General features: G+C 38.0%; 1 protein-coding gene across 3 annotated transcripts in view; it reads left to right on the top strand.

The window, feature by feature from the left end:
• Window positions 1–339: 339 nt before the first annotated feature.
• Window positions 340–17,707, top strand: part of Tank (TRAF family member associated NFKB activator) — a 72,274-nt gene continuing 54,906 nt past the window's right edge. Inside the window, exon 1 of one of the 3 annotated variants that reach the window (XM_051184587.1) lies at window positions 340–475. Coding sequence is in view for 1 of the 3 variants with exons in the window: in XM_051184585.1 (XP_051040542.1) it covers window positions 11,647–11,648 (2 nt within the window). In the remaining 2 variants the exon portion in view is untranslated. Of the gene's footprint in view, window positions 476–10,476; window positions 10,630–11,486; window positions 11,649–17,707 lie in introns of those variants that run through there. The other 2 variants (XM_051184586.1, XM_051184585.1) reach the window with 2 other exon arrangements.

Raw genomic sequence — 17,707 nt, 5'->3', positions numbered from 1 at the left:
AACAATATATTCAAATTTGGGTTTTGCCTGTTATTTATAAATACAATGCTTTGGAGTCAAATGTGAGTCAATGACTAAAATAGCATTTTCAAATAAGCTTACATTTAAAACCTTTTACATGGAAAATACTTCTTCCAAAACATTTCTAAATTTCTTTCATGCCTTAACTATTCAGGTAAAATATCATTGCTTCAAAAGGAAGTCAGAGTTATAGTCACGGGTGGTTTCAGAATATTTTCTGGTAGTTTTTGCTTCATTTCAATATCTTGCCATGATTGGCTGTTGATAGCTACAAATAAGGAAGTCTTCAAGTCAGGGGATTTTTCAGTGGAAGTCCCCAGTCCAACACAAGGGAGAGCTCAGGGCAGTCTGGGCAGCATTGTAGAGCCTGTGGAAACAGTTTCCAGAATTTGCACCTGCCTACATCTTTAAGGAAAAGTAGCCTATGAAGGGAGTCGTGTAACCTGGAAAAAAGGTAATCAAATCTTTCTAATTCCTATTAATTCTTAGCAGAGCAAGATAGTTGGGATGCCTTAAGTATGGTAAGATCTGTTCCCCTTCTGTGTCAGCCAGCTATGCAGCTCCAGACACGAGTCAGTGGTGTCTCTGTCATCACTGTCACAGTTAGAAATCTGGCCTTTAAAAAAGCCAAGACCCAAGGAAAATTTAAAACACCGTGACCCTTTTTCTTTCCCCCTAACTTTTAAGATAGAATCTTTTTAATGTCTTTAATTGAAATGAATTTTAAAAGTTTGTATCTGATATGTAAGTTTTCTCAGGAAGTGATTTTTTTTTTAAATACCATAAGACTGAGAGGTATTTTGGCCTAAGTTAGCTTACTAAGTTGTAAGTAAATTAAAAGTATATGTAGTCATGTTTTTTGCTTATATTTCTTTAAAAAAAAATCAATTCCAGCATGACCAAATATGTCTATTTGAATATTAGATTAGCTTACTTTTATTCTAATAAGAAATGCATGATGATAAATATTTTATGACATCAACTACTAGCCTTATAAGATATTCTAATTATAGTAATCAAGTCTCACTTTGTTACCAACAAACCCTTTTATTTTCATCACCACAATTAATACTGAAGACTACATAATATTTTCTTAAGGATAACCCTAGACTGAATATCAAGGACTGTTATGAGTATTGTCATATTAATAGTTTTTAGACAGTAAGTGTCTGCTAGAAGAAAATGATCCCATATTTTCAGTGGTAGTCATTCAGTGACATAGTTAGACAAGACTTAGACATAAATTCGTACCAGTTCATTTTCCCTGGCTTTTTGACACCCTCTGACAAGATTCAAACTATGTTTGGAATGTTTTACCCAAGCTGCAGTAGGATGGGGAAGAAAGAAAAATGACTTCATCCAAGTCACAAAATGATCAAGTCATTCCTGGAAACTGTTTCCCCTGTCATCCCTTTGTTTCCCCTAGGAATACAGTTGCATGTGTAAGGACATAACTAGCATACTAGTCTGCCTCCGGGGGACATGGACCTGTATGTCAACTCATTGTGCCTAAATGTATGCCCAGAAGCCAACGGGGGTTCTAGAGCAATGTCCAATTATTCCTCTTAAACATTTTTTGATTATGGCTACCAGGATGACTCAAAACAAATCTCTTAAATTCCCCTGGGGAAAACATCTGGTTGGAATTTTAGAAAATAATGTACACTAATTTAAGGGAAATGATTGTCCGTGCAGTATAAAACCTTCCTATTTGTGAACATCCTCTCTTCCTGCTTATCGAGGCATCAGTAAACATAGAGTCCTTTGCATTAAACATTGTAGATATAAATAGTAGAATCTATTCCAAGCAGTTTGCTTTGTCTCCTTTATGTGCACAATAGGGGAATTATCCCTGTGTGTTTTAACTACTAGTAACATCTTGATTTCATAATTTTATCTAGTCATTTTTATCAATCTCTTATTTTTTTCTAAATTACATAATTTACATGTGATTTCTAGATCAAAAAGAATACTTGGACATGCTTCCTCCTTCTTGTTTTCTCGCCACAGCAACTAGAATTTCTGGATCAGGGCTTTATAACAGAGGAGAAAGCAGTCAACTGTTATTTCTGATCTCAGGGGAACTTCCCTAGTGGCTAATATGAAAAATGAGATTGGCTGTTGGCTTGAGGGAAATGCTTTATCATTAAAAAATATATCCTGCCTTATTAAGGGTGCATTTAATAAAAAAAATATAAATGTTAAGCAATATTCAGTGTCTTTGGTAACATTACAGACAACTGTATGATTTTAGCATTTCTAATGAGGCAGTGACCTGCTTTTTTAAAAAGACTTAGCAGAAATCAGGTCGCTGCTGTGTTTCTGTGACTGAGCTGGTTTATAATTAGAAACTGTATTTTGTTATTTCTCAGATTAGAATAATAAAGTGGTTGATCAAACCAAATCAAGCCTACACATTTCCTTTTTCTCTTCAATCCACATGCTTAGACGCCTCTCTTTTATCATTTTGGCTTCACAATTCGGTTCACAGCTCAAACTAACAGAAAAGAATGAAAACAATGTTGTTGTAAGCCAAGGAGCCCTATCCAGGCAGAGCAACCAGATCTATAAACAAAGCAGCTGTTCATATGCTTCCTGCAAACAGCTTTCGAAAGTTACATCCAAAGAGGGTATGCAAAATATGTGTCCAAATTGATTATCTTGTATCTAGTTTACATTAGGAAAATACATACTGGAAAGCAAATGTTTGTGATTTAGTGAGAATTTTCGCATTCATATTCATAAGACAAATTCATCTATATTTTCATTTTATGGAACCTATCAGTGATGAGTTTCTACACTAAAGTTTACTTTCAGAAAGTAAAGTGAGAAAAAAATGCCAAAACGCTCCATATTCTAACAAGAGTTTCCTGAACATGGTCTGTTCCTTGAAACGTTTAAGGAATAAATCCAAAATATAGACCTTGGCATTCCTGCTTGCAAGTCATTCTTTTTTTCTTCTTCTTCCTAGATATAATTCTGTTGGCCTGTTACTAGAATTTCTTATTGGCTAGCTCTGCTTAAATATTAACCCATTTCTATTAATCTAATTAGTTCCAAGTGGTCTTATTTACCGGAGAGAGGGCCTGGCATTCTTCTCTCTCGGTTCTACATTTTGAATCTCCTCCTCTACTACTTCCTGAATCCTCCTTGTCTCCTAGTCCTTCCTATCTTGCATTTCTATTGACCAACAGTGCTTTATTCATTAACCAATATGAGAAACATATTTACAAAATGTTATCTCCCATCATCTCCTCTTTTCTGTCTAAAATAAAAAGGGTTTTAATCTTAACATAGTAAAATATATAACAAAACATTTATCAAATAAGAACCACGTTAACAATATGTAGTCCATTAACATTTAGCAAGATTTAAAGAAAATATTCTATCATCTATCCTATCTTTGTGAGTCTAAAGTCTTATATGTAACTTATCTTTAATCCTAACTGAGGAAAACTATAACCATAACTATCTGTTTTCAACTCCATCAAAGACCATAGAAGAATAATATATAAATTCTAGAAATGGCAGAGACATCTTGCTACCTGATCAGTCACCTTAAGTTCTTCTGTAATGTTCCATCTTCAGCCTATAGGCCATAGTTTGTCTGGCAGACTCCTCGGCAAAGCAGGAAACTTTAAACTGTCCCCCTGTATTGGTAGTTTGTCAGTCACTTTTCTTTGTATCCTGCAGACTGTCTGGCAGACTCTTCCAAGAAGCAGGAACCCTGTACATATGTCCATCTTGTATCAGCAGTCATTTTCCTGTGGGTCTTGCATGTCCAGTTTATACAGCATAAAGTTAAACAGTCTAGACAAGAGCAGTATCTTACCCAAATGGCTAGTCTTGCCATATTGAAAGCAAACTCCATAACATGTTTTCTTAGATGTCCATCTTCCTTTCTGACACAGGTGGTGTTGCCAGGAGCAGCTTTGAGTCACTATTAAGAAAAACACTAAACCATTTTAAATGCCATATTCTGTAGGTCTTTGAAAGGTTTGAAGAATGCCTATCTATCTCAAGTACATCTTGAAAACCTAACTAACTTAATTCTAAGTTTTGACTATCATAGGTAACTATAATCTGTACTAAATTATATATTATATTTCTAAATGAGCTATATAAACAATGCCTAAACAAGAGGAGAAATATATATCACAAAATTGACCTTAAATTTGTATCAATAAATGAAAATCCATTCCAAAACAAAGTATACATTTCTATACCATAATCCCCTTTTTTTACCTTTAAAAAGATTGGTTGTGGTCACTAACCATTTATAACTAATCACATTTAAATGAAAAACATTTATAAACAATATTTTGGAATATGGGCATTGTTCTTTACAAACTGCTTCCTGCTGGTGGGGGTTCTGTCATGGGGATCCTAAGAAGACGCAGAAATCCTGGCTATAGTGGTCTGCAAGGCTGTCTTATCCCAGCTGTTTTGAATGGTGGATCACTTGGGACACTGCTTCAGGCGGGTGTTGCTTGATCAAACCATGTTAGTCTGGAAGGAATCCACAGCTTATTTTCTGTGGAAACAAAAATAGGAATCCTTTTCCCCAGTAACCTGTCCTTAGACTTAAAATTTGAAGTCAAAGCATTTTTAAAATATATAAATTGGATTAATCCAGCACCATTTGTTTTTAACAGTTATTGCTATTTCCTCAGCAGTCTAACAATTTAAAGACAATACAATAGCATACAGTATCCAGAATCTTTTTGTGGCTTACATCTTTACGTGGCTTTATTTCTATTTTTTATTTTTTATTTTTCATTTTTTGAGACAGGGTTTCTCTGTGTAACTTTGGCTACCTTGGAATTCACTCCACTCTGTACACCAGGTTTACTTTGATTGAAATCACAGAGGTCGCTTGCCTCTGCCTCCTGAGTGCTGGAATTAAAGGTGTGTGCCACACCACTCAGCTACTCTCTTTTTATTATTCTTTTTTAAAACATGGTATCCTGTTTATTTTTCTATCCCAAGCCTACATGTATTTTAAAACACACTGTAAACCTTAGAGGTTTTTCTTAATCTGAATCTGCCTTTATTGTAAATCTTCAGTTTTTATATTTTATATTATTATTATTATTATTATTATTATTATTGGATTTTTTTCAAATCTTTATCTTTTTGTGGCCATGAGTCTTTTATCTGGTAAACAACAACATTGCTAAAATGAAATCCATAGCTGTTTTAGCCATGGTCTATCCAAGATGGCAGGGGTGGGGTGGGGGGGTAAGTTTACTGCCAGAACTGAGCTGTGCTCACTGCCTTAGTCTATGCTACTATCCGGCAGCATGCTGCCAGCTTGGAGATGTGGTCACTTCCATTGCCAGCTCTGGTACACACCATTCAGTTGTTAGCAGAGCTCTTTAAAAGCTTTGTTTTTTTTTTTTTTTTTGTTTTTTTTTTTACTGCTATGCTGAGTCAGGAAACCTCCCTTAAAGGAGCCGGACAAGTCTCTGTTTGTCTCTAGCAAAACACCCAACTGTGAAAAATGATGCTACCAAGAAACCTTGTTTATCTTTGTTCTTTTGTTTCTAAAACCCTTCCTTAAGCTTTTGTTAAGTTTTAAGTAGAAATTCTTATTAGCCACTTTGAAGGTGCCATTTTGTTACCAGTATGTTTTTCCCTTGGCCTCAGCAGCACCAGCCCCAAATAACACACAGAGACACTATATTAGATATAATTCTGTTGGCCTGTTACTAGCATTTCTTATTGGCTAGGTCTGTCTTAAATATTAACCAATTTCTATTAATCTAAGTATTTCCAAGTGGTCTTATCTTATCAGAGAGAGGGCCCAGCATTCTTATCTCTCAGTCCTACATTTTGAATCTCTGCAAGTCATTCTTTATAACCTTTTCCAATGTCTTCTCTTGCCTTTGATCTTTGCAAATTTAGTGCAGTTCCCCCCCCACACACACACACCATTTAGGTTTTGTTAGAAGATATTTTTTTTGAAAAGTAATCTTTTGTTGAAAACATTTTTTAATACAATGTATTTTGATCATGGATCCCCTCCCCCAATTCTTCACAGATCCTTTCCACTTCTCTATTCACACAACCTATGTTCTTCTTCTCTCTCTCTCTCTCTCTCCCTCCATATCTCTCTCTCACACACACACACAACAACAACCCATGAAACACACACACACACAAATGGAAATCAAAATAAATAAGCAAAAATACCAATAAAACAAAACAAAAAAAAGTTCAAACAAAGCAGAAATGATACAAAAGTCTATAAAAATACTATTGAGTTTGTTTTGTGAGCCAGGGGCTCCTGGACATGGGGCATGTGGGAAGGTGTAGTTAATAAAACCAGTGAGACCCATTGTAGAAAACTGATTTTCTTTTGCCTTGGTTGTCAACTGCAGACAGCTTCTTGTTAGGAGTGGGAGCTGATGTCCACTTGGTCCTCTCAGTGCTGGGAGTCTGGCTTGAGCCTGTGCAGGCTTTTGAAAACAATAATTTTTAAGACAATTCTTCTGATAATTTTTTTCAAATGTATTGACAAACATGATATTATCCTACACATTTATTCTCAGCCATTTTCATAACCTTCTTTAGTGCTCATCTTGTTCCTATTTTCTCTCTCATTTTTTTTTCAATTGGTCACATCACAGAACTAATCCCTTGGATGTAACATTTTATACTTAGCTTTATTTTTTTAAAAAAAACCTTCTGGTTTTATTTTTGTTAATATTTTCCTGATATTTTAAACATTATTTAACTTTTCTCAGTTCCTGATTGAGGGTTTCATTATGTATTTTTAAAGCCTTTATTGTTTTCTAATAATATTTAAGGCTAGGGAACTTTTAGCACCTAATCACTGTTCATATGTCACTCACATTAGCATAACTTTATAGTATTAGGAGGGCTATTTTGGTTTGGCTTTGGAGGTGTGCATGAGGTAGACATGGGGCCTGCTGAGGATTGACCCCAGGACTTTACACAAGCTCGGTATGCACTCTACCTTACAGTTTTTAACAGCAATTTTTCTTTTAATCATAAAGCAACTTAAGTCAATCAAATTATTTCACAACAACTTTAGATTTAGAAAGAATAAAGCAAGAACTATAAATTCCCTTGCTTCCTCCCTTCCAAGTCAATGTTCTCTGTTATTGATGTCTATATTAGCATGATTATAACTAATCTTGATTTTTTTTTATTTTACTGAGTCTTTAAAATTTTTTATTTATTTTCTGATCTCCAACAGAGACTTAAAGTTCCAGCTCAGAGTACTCATTCCCTGTCACTATTGGTTTTACATACTTGGATATAGAATGTTCAACAATGCTCTCATGTGCCCATGCATACACATACACATTAGCAACACATGTATACCTGCATATACATACACACAAAAATAATTCTACCAGTGTTAGTTCAATATAGTTTTTAAAGTTTTCATGAAGCATATATTGTACATCGAGCCTTCCTCACACACCCTTCCATCCTCCTTTCTCACTCCTCTCTTGTCCTGTTTGTTCCCCTAGTTTCACTTCTACGTGTGTGTGTGTGTGTGTGTGTGTGTGTGTGTGTGTGTGTGGTTTTATGCATTTATTTTAAATCTAGGAACTACAAATGAAAGCTAAAACTAAAATATCCATTTTACTTATACATTTCTCTGTTGGATACCTTGTTAGGCTTCGAAACAGATATTGTGAATAATAGTGCTACAATAAATATTGACATGCAAATATCTCTATAATAAGTCATCTTGGAGTCTTTCAGGTAAATACCCAGGAATGCAGGAATGTCATAGCTGGGTCATATCTACTTTTGGTTTTCTGAGAAACCTTCATATTTACTTCTGTCATGACTTAACTAATTCACATTCCTATTTACAGTATATAATGGTTCCCTTTTGTCCAACTCCTGCCCCCAAGCATTTTGTTTTATTTGCTTAAATAAAAGCTGCTATATCGAGTAGGGTAAGATGGAATGTTAATATAGTTATTTTTATTTCTTAAAGTTGGTGACATTTAACACTTTTATGTTTGTTGGCCATTTGTATTTCATCTTTTGGGCACTGTCCATTTCACTGGCTTATTTATTGATTGGGCTGTTTCCCTGTTTAATTTACTTAGTTTTTTGTATATTCTAGATATTAATCCACTGTCAAATGTAAAGCTTGCAAAGACTTTCTCCCGTTCTGTAGGCCATCTCTTTACTTATTTAACATGAGGTCCCACTTGTCAATTGTTAGCCTTATTTCCCAAAGTAACTTGTGTCCTGTTGAAAGTTCTTGACTATGTCTAGAACTGAAAGTATCTCCCCTACATTTTTCTCTAACAATTTTAGGGTTTCTGGTCTTACATTAACATCTTTGATTCTTTAAAGTTAATTATTTTTGTGCAGGCAAGAGATATGGATCTAGTTTCATTCTTCTACCTACGGATGTCCATAACACTATATTTTAAATCTTCAGTGAATATACTGTGTCAATTCTGATGAACATCATAATTATTACAGGAGGAAAATACATGCCACTGTTTTGATTTTTAAAAAATCATCTATTTCAAATTATTCTATGAGCATCCATGCTCATTTCACATGTACAGTCACTTCTTTCCAAGACTAAACATCATGGGAACAGAAAAAGAAAAATACATATTTAAGAAGTGTGTATTTTTCTTTATTCAAATTTTGTAGCACAGGCATATTGCAAACTGCCTATGCCTTCAGCCTTGTGTTCTGACTGTATTATTAATTCCCTAGTTTTCAACAAGAATCCCAAAGCAGCTTCAAATACATTCAAAATCAATGGTGGATGAGCTAGACTTCATTAAAATTTGAAATTTCTGCTCTTCAAAAGACATTATCAGATGGCTATGGAGGATGGCACCTTTAATCCTAGTACCCAGGAAACAGAAGCAAGCAGATGTCTGTGAGTTCAAGGTCAGTGTGGTTACATAGAGTTTTCCTGGCCATCTATAGTGACAGGGTAAGACCATGTTTAAAAAAAAAACTACAGATGACAAGTAAGCATATAAAGTTCACATGTCACAGGGCCATAGCCACTTTTCCTCCACCCAGAAGCCATCGATTAAAGCAATCAGACCCCATTGCCTATTAGAATGACCAAACTCTAGAACCCTGAGAACACTAAATGCTGGCAAGAGTTGGCAGGGACAGAAACTTCCTTTTCCCATAATGGAGTGCAAGTAGTTTGGCAGTTCCCTAACAAAACAGTATACAGCTGCCATCTCTCCTATCCTTTGCATTTACCTTAAGTAGTTGATAATTTATTTTTTCCTAATAAAAACTAGCACTTTGTTGTTTATAGCAGGTTTTTTTCGGGCTCAACACTGAGGATATTGACCTTGTACAAATTTATACACGTGGAGATGAGGGGCATATTCCAAATTTCTAGACCTCCCTGTCAATTTTGTTTTGCTCCTAAGCCTGCTCTAGAAGAAGCAAGACATTTAATGTAAGCAGTGCTGTATCACATTTAACATGATTACCTATTACAAAAAAAAAAAAATCACTTGATCTTTATGTCCTTTTTTTTTTCAAGTGACCACCAAGTCCAGTTTGTGTTGCCTGCTTATATTCATGCATAAAGGGTCATGCAAAGTAGAATGGGTCACACCTTAAAGAAAACTGTTCCCATCTCCCCACAGTCCACTGCCCAGAACCCCTCAGTTAGGGGCCCAGGTCTGTGCTGCTTCCTGGTGCTAGAAAGTTGGTTGACTTGATTTCGCAGCACGTTCTGTGCAAGCCACCACAGCTGATGTGAGTTTTAAAACCCTTTTAAACTATGCTTTGACTTTTTAGTTGCCCCAAATACTCAAGCTCACCGCTGGAACTTGACAAATGGTTGAACCTTGGACTTACTGAGCTAAATAAAGCACATGTGAGTGCCAGAGGAAGAGAAAGAAAAAAAAAAAGAAAAAAAAAGAGGACAATCAGAAACCTAGCCTCTTGTTCTAAAAGAGAAAAGATGCTTTTCCTCACTGTGTTCACCTGAGATGCCTCTCTTAGACCATTCGAGCATGGCTGCAAATAGAACAATGAGAAACTTTTAATCCATAGAAAATGTTTAAATAAATTTCTACTCTCATCTATCAACAATTGAGCTTTGTTTAGCAAGTACATTCTTTGTAAAGTATTACTAATGGGGAAAACACCGACGTGTTGTCTATGTGTATCAATACACATAATTAAGTGAATATCTGATTCACTTAATTACAGTCACATAAGGAAAAATGTAGGTACCTGGGCCTACAGGAATTTCACAATATCTCAAGTTTTTCTGAGTGGTTCTCTAACCTACATATAGGGTGATATGAGAAGTCATTCATGGTTTGCTCAAAATTCTAGTTAAGTCACTGAGATGGCCTTTAAATACAATACAGTGTTTCCTATGCGGCCCCTGGCTGGGGTGGAGCTTGGCGAGGGCTTTGTGGGCGGGGCCATCGCGGGGGTGGGGCGGGGGCGGGGCCTGGCCCTGCAGCTGGAAGGTGAAGCGTTAATGACTCGGCGCGCAGACGCTGCCCTCTGAACTGGAACGGAAAGCAACTTCCGGCTGTAGTCATTCGGCCGGGCACCGGCGACCTGTAGCGTGGGAGAGCGCCGCGGAAACCCTCAACTGTGAGTAGAAACTGAGACTTTTGGTGTCTGGGTCGGCCGAGGCCGAGGACGCAGGACTGGGGTGGGTGAGCGGGAGGACTCGCTGCAGCGGGGTCGCCTCGGAGGAGCGGAGCTGCGGCCGCTGCGAGTTGGGAGGTGTGATCTGGGTCGAGGGACAGGGCAGGTCCTGCCCCCAGGCTGACCCCGTGGGGCTTTCCCGGCCGGTGACCTCGGCTTCGCGACGACTGTCCCCCGCCGCGGCCAGAGCTGGGAATGAGCGCCACACGGCCTGTGGTGCTGGGGTGCGGACCCCGGACTCCTGCGGGAGACTGGCTGACTTGCCAGAAGTGGCTGGCTGCTCTTGCGCTTATGCTCTCGAACACTTACTTACTAGGTTCTTTCTGTTTATCCCGGGAGTTGCACAATTCCCCTCTCGGCTTTCCTGTGGAGGTGTCATCAGAGTCTTGTCAATGAGAAGTTGAGTAATTTCCCCCACGGGTCCCGGAGAATGGGTGGCTTGAGGTGCAAAGAGCAGAAGTAGTCATCCATGTATGCTAGTCATTCAGACAGCCCCCACCGCGCTATAGACTGCTGGCAACAGTTCTCTCTCTCTCTCTCTCTCTCTCTCTCTCTCTCTCTCTCTCTCTCTCTCTCTCTCTCTCTCTCTCTCACACACACACACACACACACAGAGGCAACAAGTTGAGACACACACACACACACACACACACACACACACACACACACACACACACAAACCCAGCGGTGAACAAGAGGGAAGAATTTGTGCCCCTGATTAATTACTGGGTTTTCTCATTGTTAGGCTGGCTGCACTGAGCAGCCTTCCTGGGTGTCTTTTCTCTCATAGATGCTTTTGAGAAGTTATCATAAAAGAAATGAAGTGATGCGAAGGTGAAGGGAAAATAATGCCCCGCAGTTTGCGACTTGGAGCAGAAACACAGGCACCACTTTCTTGCGAAAAGTTATTTTGCCCCGCGTTGAGAGGGACCGTGAACCCTCAAATAATAATTTCCAATCATGTAAGACAAAGCCTTCCACATCTCTTAAAGGCACATAATCTTGTTATTTTGCTTTCCTATGAAAATGAGATCATGCATCCTGTTCTCTGTGACTTGCTGTTTTAGACTTTTGAAAAATGGATAGTAGGTAAAATATGTATGTGTTTTGTCATGATGACATTGCTCTAGATTTACCATTGTTTACTTTATCTTTCTCAAGTTTGTTTCTTGGTTGGTTTGTTTTTGTTTGTTTTTGTTGTTGTTGTTGTTTTGGAGATACATTTGTTGCCAAGCATGGTGGCCAATGCTCTTAATCGCAGCACTCAGGAAGATACAAATACAGTATATGCCAGATACTTGTCATTTGGCTTTAAATGCCTGTGTTTTGTAAAATCCAAAATTATTGTCCTTTCACAAATTATTGGAATCATTTTCTGTTATCTCTTTTTAGTACTTTACTCATTTAAACATCTAAAATTATTTTTGTACACTGTAGATAATTTTTTCCTGAGTAGTGTTAAAGTTTTTGTTAATGATAAGAACCTAGACATAGCTGAGAAGAGATTCTTATTTGAGATGTTGCCTCTATCAGACTGGCCTGTGGACATGTCTGTGTGGCATTTTCTCGATTGCTATTTCATGTGGGAGGGTCTGGCCCACTCTGAGCACTGTCATCTCTGGGTAGGTAGGTCAGAACTTTGTAAGAAAGCAAGCAGAGCAAACCAGGGGAAACAAGCTAGTAAGCAGGGTCCCTCCAGAAGCTTTGCCCCCAGCTTCCTGCTTAAGGGTCCTGCCCCTACTCCCTCTACCCCAGTTATGGATTATGAACTAGGAGTTATACAGTGAAATAAACTCCTTGTCCTCAAGTTGCTAATGGTCATAGTATTTATCATAACAAAAACCAAGCTACAACAAGAAGGTAGCCATTTTTTCCCCAAAATAATTTCTTACAATCGGTTTTAAGTGGATGAGATGACTTAGCAAGTAAAGGTACTTGCCACAAAGCCTGGCATCTGAACTCTGTCCTCAGGACATCGTGGTAGAGAAAGATAACTAACTCCCCAAAGTTGTACTCTCTCTCTCTCTCTCTCCCTCTCTCTCTCTCACACACACACACATAAAGAGAGAGGGGGGAGAGAGAGAGAAATGTAGACAAATTAATCAGTTTTTTTTTTCCAACTGACTGAAATTTCTTTTATTTTTTTAAGGTAAGAATATTGGGACACATGAGACCTTGTCTGAAAAGAAAAAGAAACTCCAGACATGGTAGCACACACCTTTAATCCCCATTACTGGAAGGCAGAGGCAGGAGCTCTGTTGAGTTCAAGGTCAGTCTGGTCTACATAGCAAGTTCCAGGCCAGTCTGTTCTAAAACTTTAAAAAAAAAAAAAAAAAAAAAAAAAAAGGAAATTTTACAGTGATCAATGTTGTGCTGTGTATATTCTGTCAATCACGGGTTTATGAGTTTTGTTTTGTTTTAATCATTTTAAAGATTAAGGATTGAAAAATGTGACCCACAGGCTACAACAGTCTGAAAGGGTATTTTTCAGTTGCTTAGAACCGGGCGCTCTTGCCTTTCTAACACCCCTCAGTTTATTGGGACATCTGTTAAATACACACTAGTTCAAAAGGCTGCATTAGTCATCCACCAAAGGTAGTCCTGGCTATCCCTTTCTGAATATAGTTCATAATCTTGATTTTGAAAGACACTTTTCTTACCTCTTTTTCTTTAACTGAAAGTCATCACAGCAAACAGAGGGAAATCGGCAGTGTAAGTTCTAAAGGAAATGTGGATTAAATGAGGCTAGCCTCCACAGGCTAGTGTATTTGCATGCTTAGTCCCCAGTTTGGTGAACTGTTTAGGCAGAACTAGAAGGTGTCAGTGGGGATGGGCTTTGAGATTTCAAAAGGCTCAGAATTTCCCTCTGTCTTGCTGCCGGAGGATCACGATTTAAAACTCTCAGCTACTGCTTCCAAAAGCTGTAACAGTCATGGCATGGACTCACCCTCTGAACCCAATAAAATGTTTTTTTTTTTTTTTTTTTTTTTTTTTTTAAATAAGCTGTCTTTAATAAGATGTCTCTTCATGGCGATAGAACAGTAACTAGAGACAGAAGATGAAAGCACAAACTTCATTTGACATAACTGAACACAAATGAGTTAAAATCACCCAATGCCTTTAAAATGTTAGAAACAAACTATAATCATGAGAATAGTAGTTTTGTATCAGCAGGTGATTTTTATTTGCAACTTACCTTTACATCTGAGTATGATTTTTAAAAACTTTTATTATATGGTAAACCCTAAAATGCCATTTTTTTTAAGAATTCATTTTTATTTGTGTTTGCATGAGCTCGTGTGTGTGTGGGGGGGGGGGGTGGAGCAGCAGAGGAGGTTTCAAAAGAATGTGTGTCTCTTTTTCCTGCTGAGCCATATGTACTCCATGCTTGCTGCCCCAACTTCAGGTCATTTCTCCGTGTGCCTCCCATTTCACCATAGAATGCTAGGACATAGATAGCATTCTACTTCACTTGGCTTTCTGTGTGGTTTACACAGTGAGCCATCTCACCAGCCTATACAAAACAAGCTGGAGTCATTTGGGAAGAAGAAATACCAGTTGAGAAAATGCCAGCACTGTGGCCTGTGGTGCATGTTTAGATTAGTGATTAATGTAGGAAGGCATAGCCCATTGTGGGTGATGCCACCTCTGGGTTGGTGCTGTATGAAAACAGACCAAAGAAGCCATTGAGGAGTAAGCCAGTAAACTGCACTCCTCCATGGCCTCTGCATCAGCTCCTGCCTCCAGGTTCCTGCCCTGCTTGACTGAGTTCCTGTCCTGACCTTTGATAATAGACTGTCATGATGTGGAATTAAACCCTTTCCTCCTCAAGTTGTTTCTGGTCATGGTGCTTTATCACAGCAATAGAAATCCTAACTAGGATAGCTTTTGATGATGGTTGGCTTGTAATCAATGCTTAAAGCTCTGCTCCGTGCATGTACAGCACACCACCTTTACCCTGAACTGTCCTGGTGCTTTTCACGCCATAGTAAATAGTATGTATTTCCTCATATACTTCTTTTGAAACTGCCTGTGTGATCTGGCTACAGCACAATAACAACTTGTTATTATCATTAAATAAGTTTCCCAGCAAAATGGGGAAGCTAAAGACAATCCAGTGAAGCTGAGTTCCCTTCAGGATATAGAACTTGATGTACAGAAGAAGCAACACCTTTTGCTTTACAGCAGAATTGAGGAAGGGGATAAAAAAAAAGCAATGTGTTTTGCTCAAATATAATTCTTCTAGCTACTTCATTTTTTGTTTTGTGTGCAGTGTTGTTGTTTGACCAGGATTAGGAAATCAGTTCTTTGCTCTTATTATGACTGAAGTCCTTTCATTTATTTGGGATTATTCCAGGAGTTTTTGTTTTTAACTTCTGGCCTTGATCTCACACTGTAGGCCAGGCAGGTCTTGAATTTAAGATCGTCCTACCTTTCTGGTAGTGGTGGCACACGCCTTTAATCCCAGCACTTGGGAGGCAGAGGCAGGCAGATCTCTGTGAGTTAGAGGCGAGCCTGATCTACAAAGCCACACAGAGAAACCCTATCTCGAAAAACATTTAAAAAAAAGATCCTTCTGCCTCAACCTTCCTGCTGGCTAGGATTACAAACCTTTACCAAAGGCTCAGAACAGTGGTAGTTTTAAAGGAACTTTTTGAATTTTTGTTTCTTATTTTTAAGGGAAAGAAATTGGGGGGGTATTGCTAATTTTCTCACAGAAAAATAGCCTGGACAGGAACTTGACTTTCCTTCTTTCAAAGATAAAATTTCCATAATGATAATGGCAGTTAATATGTAATGAATGTCAGTAGTTTTAAGTGTTAATACTCTATAATAACTTTTACTTACCACCAATATTTTTCCTACACACACACACACACACACACACACACATACACGTGTGTTAACAGTAAAAATAAAGTCTAATTTTTAAGTCATTAAAGTAGGGAATTTGCTTGAAATTGATTAGACTAAGAAAACTAATAAAAATGTATTTTAAGTTAAAATTATGAGTTCTTGAAATATTTGCAGTAGAATAAAGTACGAAAAATCGTTTATTGAGCAACGAACCACATACAGTTAAGTAATTTTGCTGCAGATTTACTTGGAAATAGAAATCAAAGACTTTGATCTTTTCAGTTGAAGGACCTATTGCTTTATATTGCTTGGAGAAAAGTTATTTGAATCTGTCAGCAAATCTGCTATTGCTATGGGATGGTTAAATAGTTCTTTTTTGTTTGTTTGTCTGTTTTGAGACAGGGTTTCTGTGTGTTGCCCTGGCTGTCCTGGAACTCACTCTGTAGACCAGGCTGGTCTTGGTCTTAGAGATCTACCTGCATCTGTCTCCCAAGTGCTGGGATTAAAGTCATACACCACACTAGGCTAAATAGTTTACTCTTAGTGACTGTTTACTACATACCTTTTTTTTTTTTTTTATATCATAACTTCATGACCTCATATATTTGCTTAATCTAAACTAGAAATGTTTCTAGGTTTTGATATGGACATTTCTCAGCATTTTAAAGTTATTTCTTTCAACCCACAGAAACAACTAACCTGGGCTCATAGGAGCTCACAGAGATTGAAATGCCAGTCAGAGAGTTTGCATGGGACTGACCTAGGCCCTCTATAGTTGTGTAGCTGATCTTTTTGTGAGACCCGTAACAGTGGGAACTACTTGCTTTAGGGACACTTTCCTCCTGCTGGGTTGCCTTATCTAGCCTTAATAAGAGAAGAGGTGTCTAATCTTACTGCAACTTGATTTACCTTGGCTAGCTAATACACATGTGAGGCCTGCCCTTTTCTGAAGAGAAGGGAGAGGAGTGGTTGGGAGAGAGGGGTGGCATGGGAGGCAGGGAGGAAGGCAGGGAGGGAGGGGAAACTTTGATCAGTCTGGAAATTAAATAATTAATTAAAAGAAAAAAACCATTTCTTTCAGATAAAATCTCACAAATTATAGGTAATAATTTATACTGTGCTTCCCCACATAGTTGTACTCATCCTCTACACATGATATGCTGGGTATAAGCATTCTCTGTACTTTTCTCATCTATGAATGTTCCTGATTTATTTCACTTATGAGCGCAGTCTAGTATGAACCATATGAAATTTCATGTCCTCACTTCCCTCTCTCTAGATTCTAACTTGGTCCCTACTGAGACCCCTTAAATGTTACTTGGGATGTTTGTCATCATGGCACATTGCCTGTAATCCTACCACCTGGCAGGCTGAGGCAGGAGAATCACAAATTAAAAACCAACTTAAACCACATGGGGGGTGTTTCTGTCTATCTTTCTTTTCTCTCTTCTCCCCCATGCCCTGTCTCCCCTTCTCTTTCTCACTTTCCCCCTACTCCCACAAACCCCACAACAGAATAATCACCCATGTGCCTGAGCACAGCTTACTGAGTAGTGCCATAATTATATTTAGCCCAGAGATAGAAAATCATATGCCCTGGTTTTCTTCTGATGTTCTGTTCTCTAATTATACCCTTGAGGCTCTGGCATTTGGTAAGGAGTCCAGGAGAAGAAAGTAGTCATAGTCTGGTCGGTTAGAGGAACCATACATATGTTGATAACTATGCCATACAGCCTGGTTGTGTAGTAGGCTATACTATTTAGGTTTGTCTAAGTAACAGTATGGTGTTTACATGGTAACAAAATCCCCTAGCACATTTTTTAGAATATATCCCCATGTACTATGGAGAAAACAAGGAAGCAAAACTGAAACTCATGGGTGTGGTCCTATAAAATATTTCCTTCTTGGAAGATACATTTCACCAGGTTCTAGCTTCAGCAAAGTGTTACTCAGGAGTTCTTTGGTTCAGCGTACCAGTTGTCCCGTTGTCCCATTTTGTTTATCCTGATAATTTTAGTTAATCAGATTGTAGAAAAAACGCAGAACACAAATTTCTGACACTGTTGAAGCTATAATAAAATTTGTTTCGTATTAGCTGCCTAATTGGAATATAGAAATTGTTTAGTGTGGCATGCTATGAGTATATCCATAACCAAAGTTTATG

Source organism: Phodopus roborovskii, unplaced genomic scaffold, assembly GCF_943737965.1.
Source record: "Phodopus roborovskii unplaced genomic scaffold, PHOROB, whole genome shotgun sequence".
Classification (NCBI taxonomy): domain Eukaryota; kingdom Metazoa; phylum Chordata; class Mammalia; order Rodentia; family Cricetidae; genus Phodopus; species Phodopus roborovskii.
This window is presented reverse-complemented; position numbering and strand designations above follow the sequence as displayed.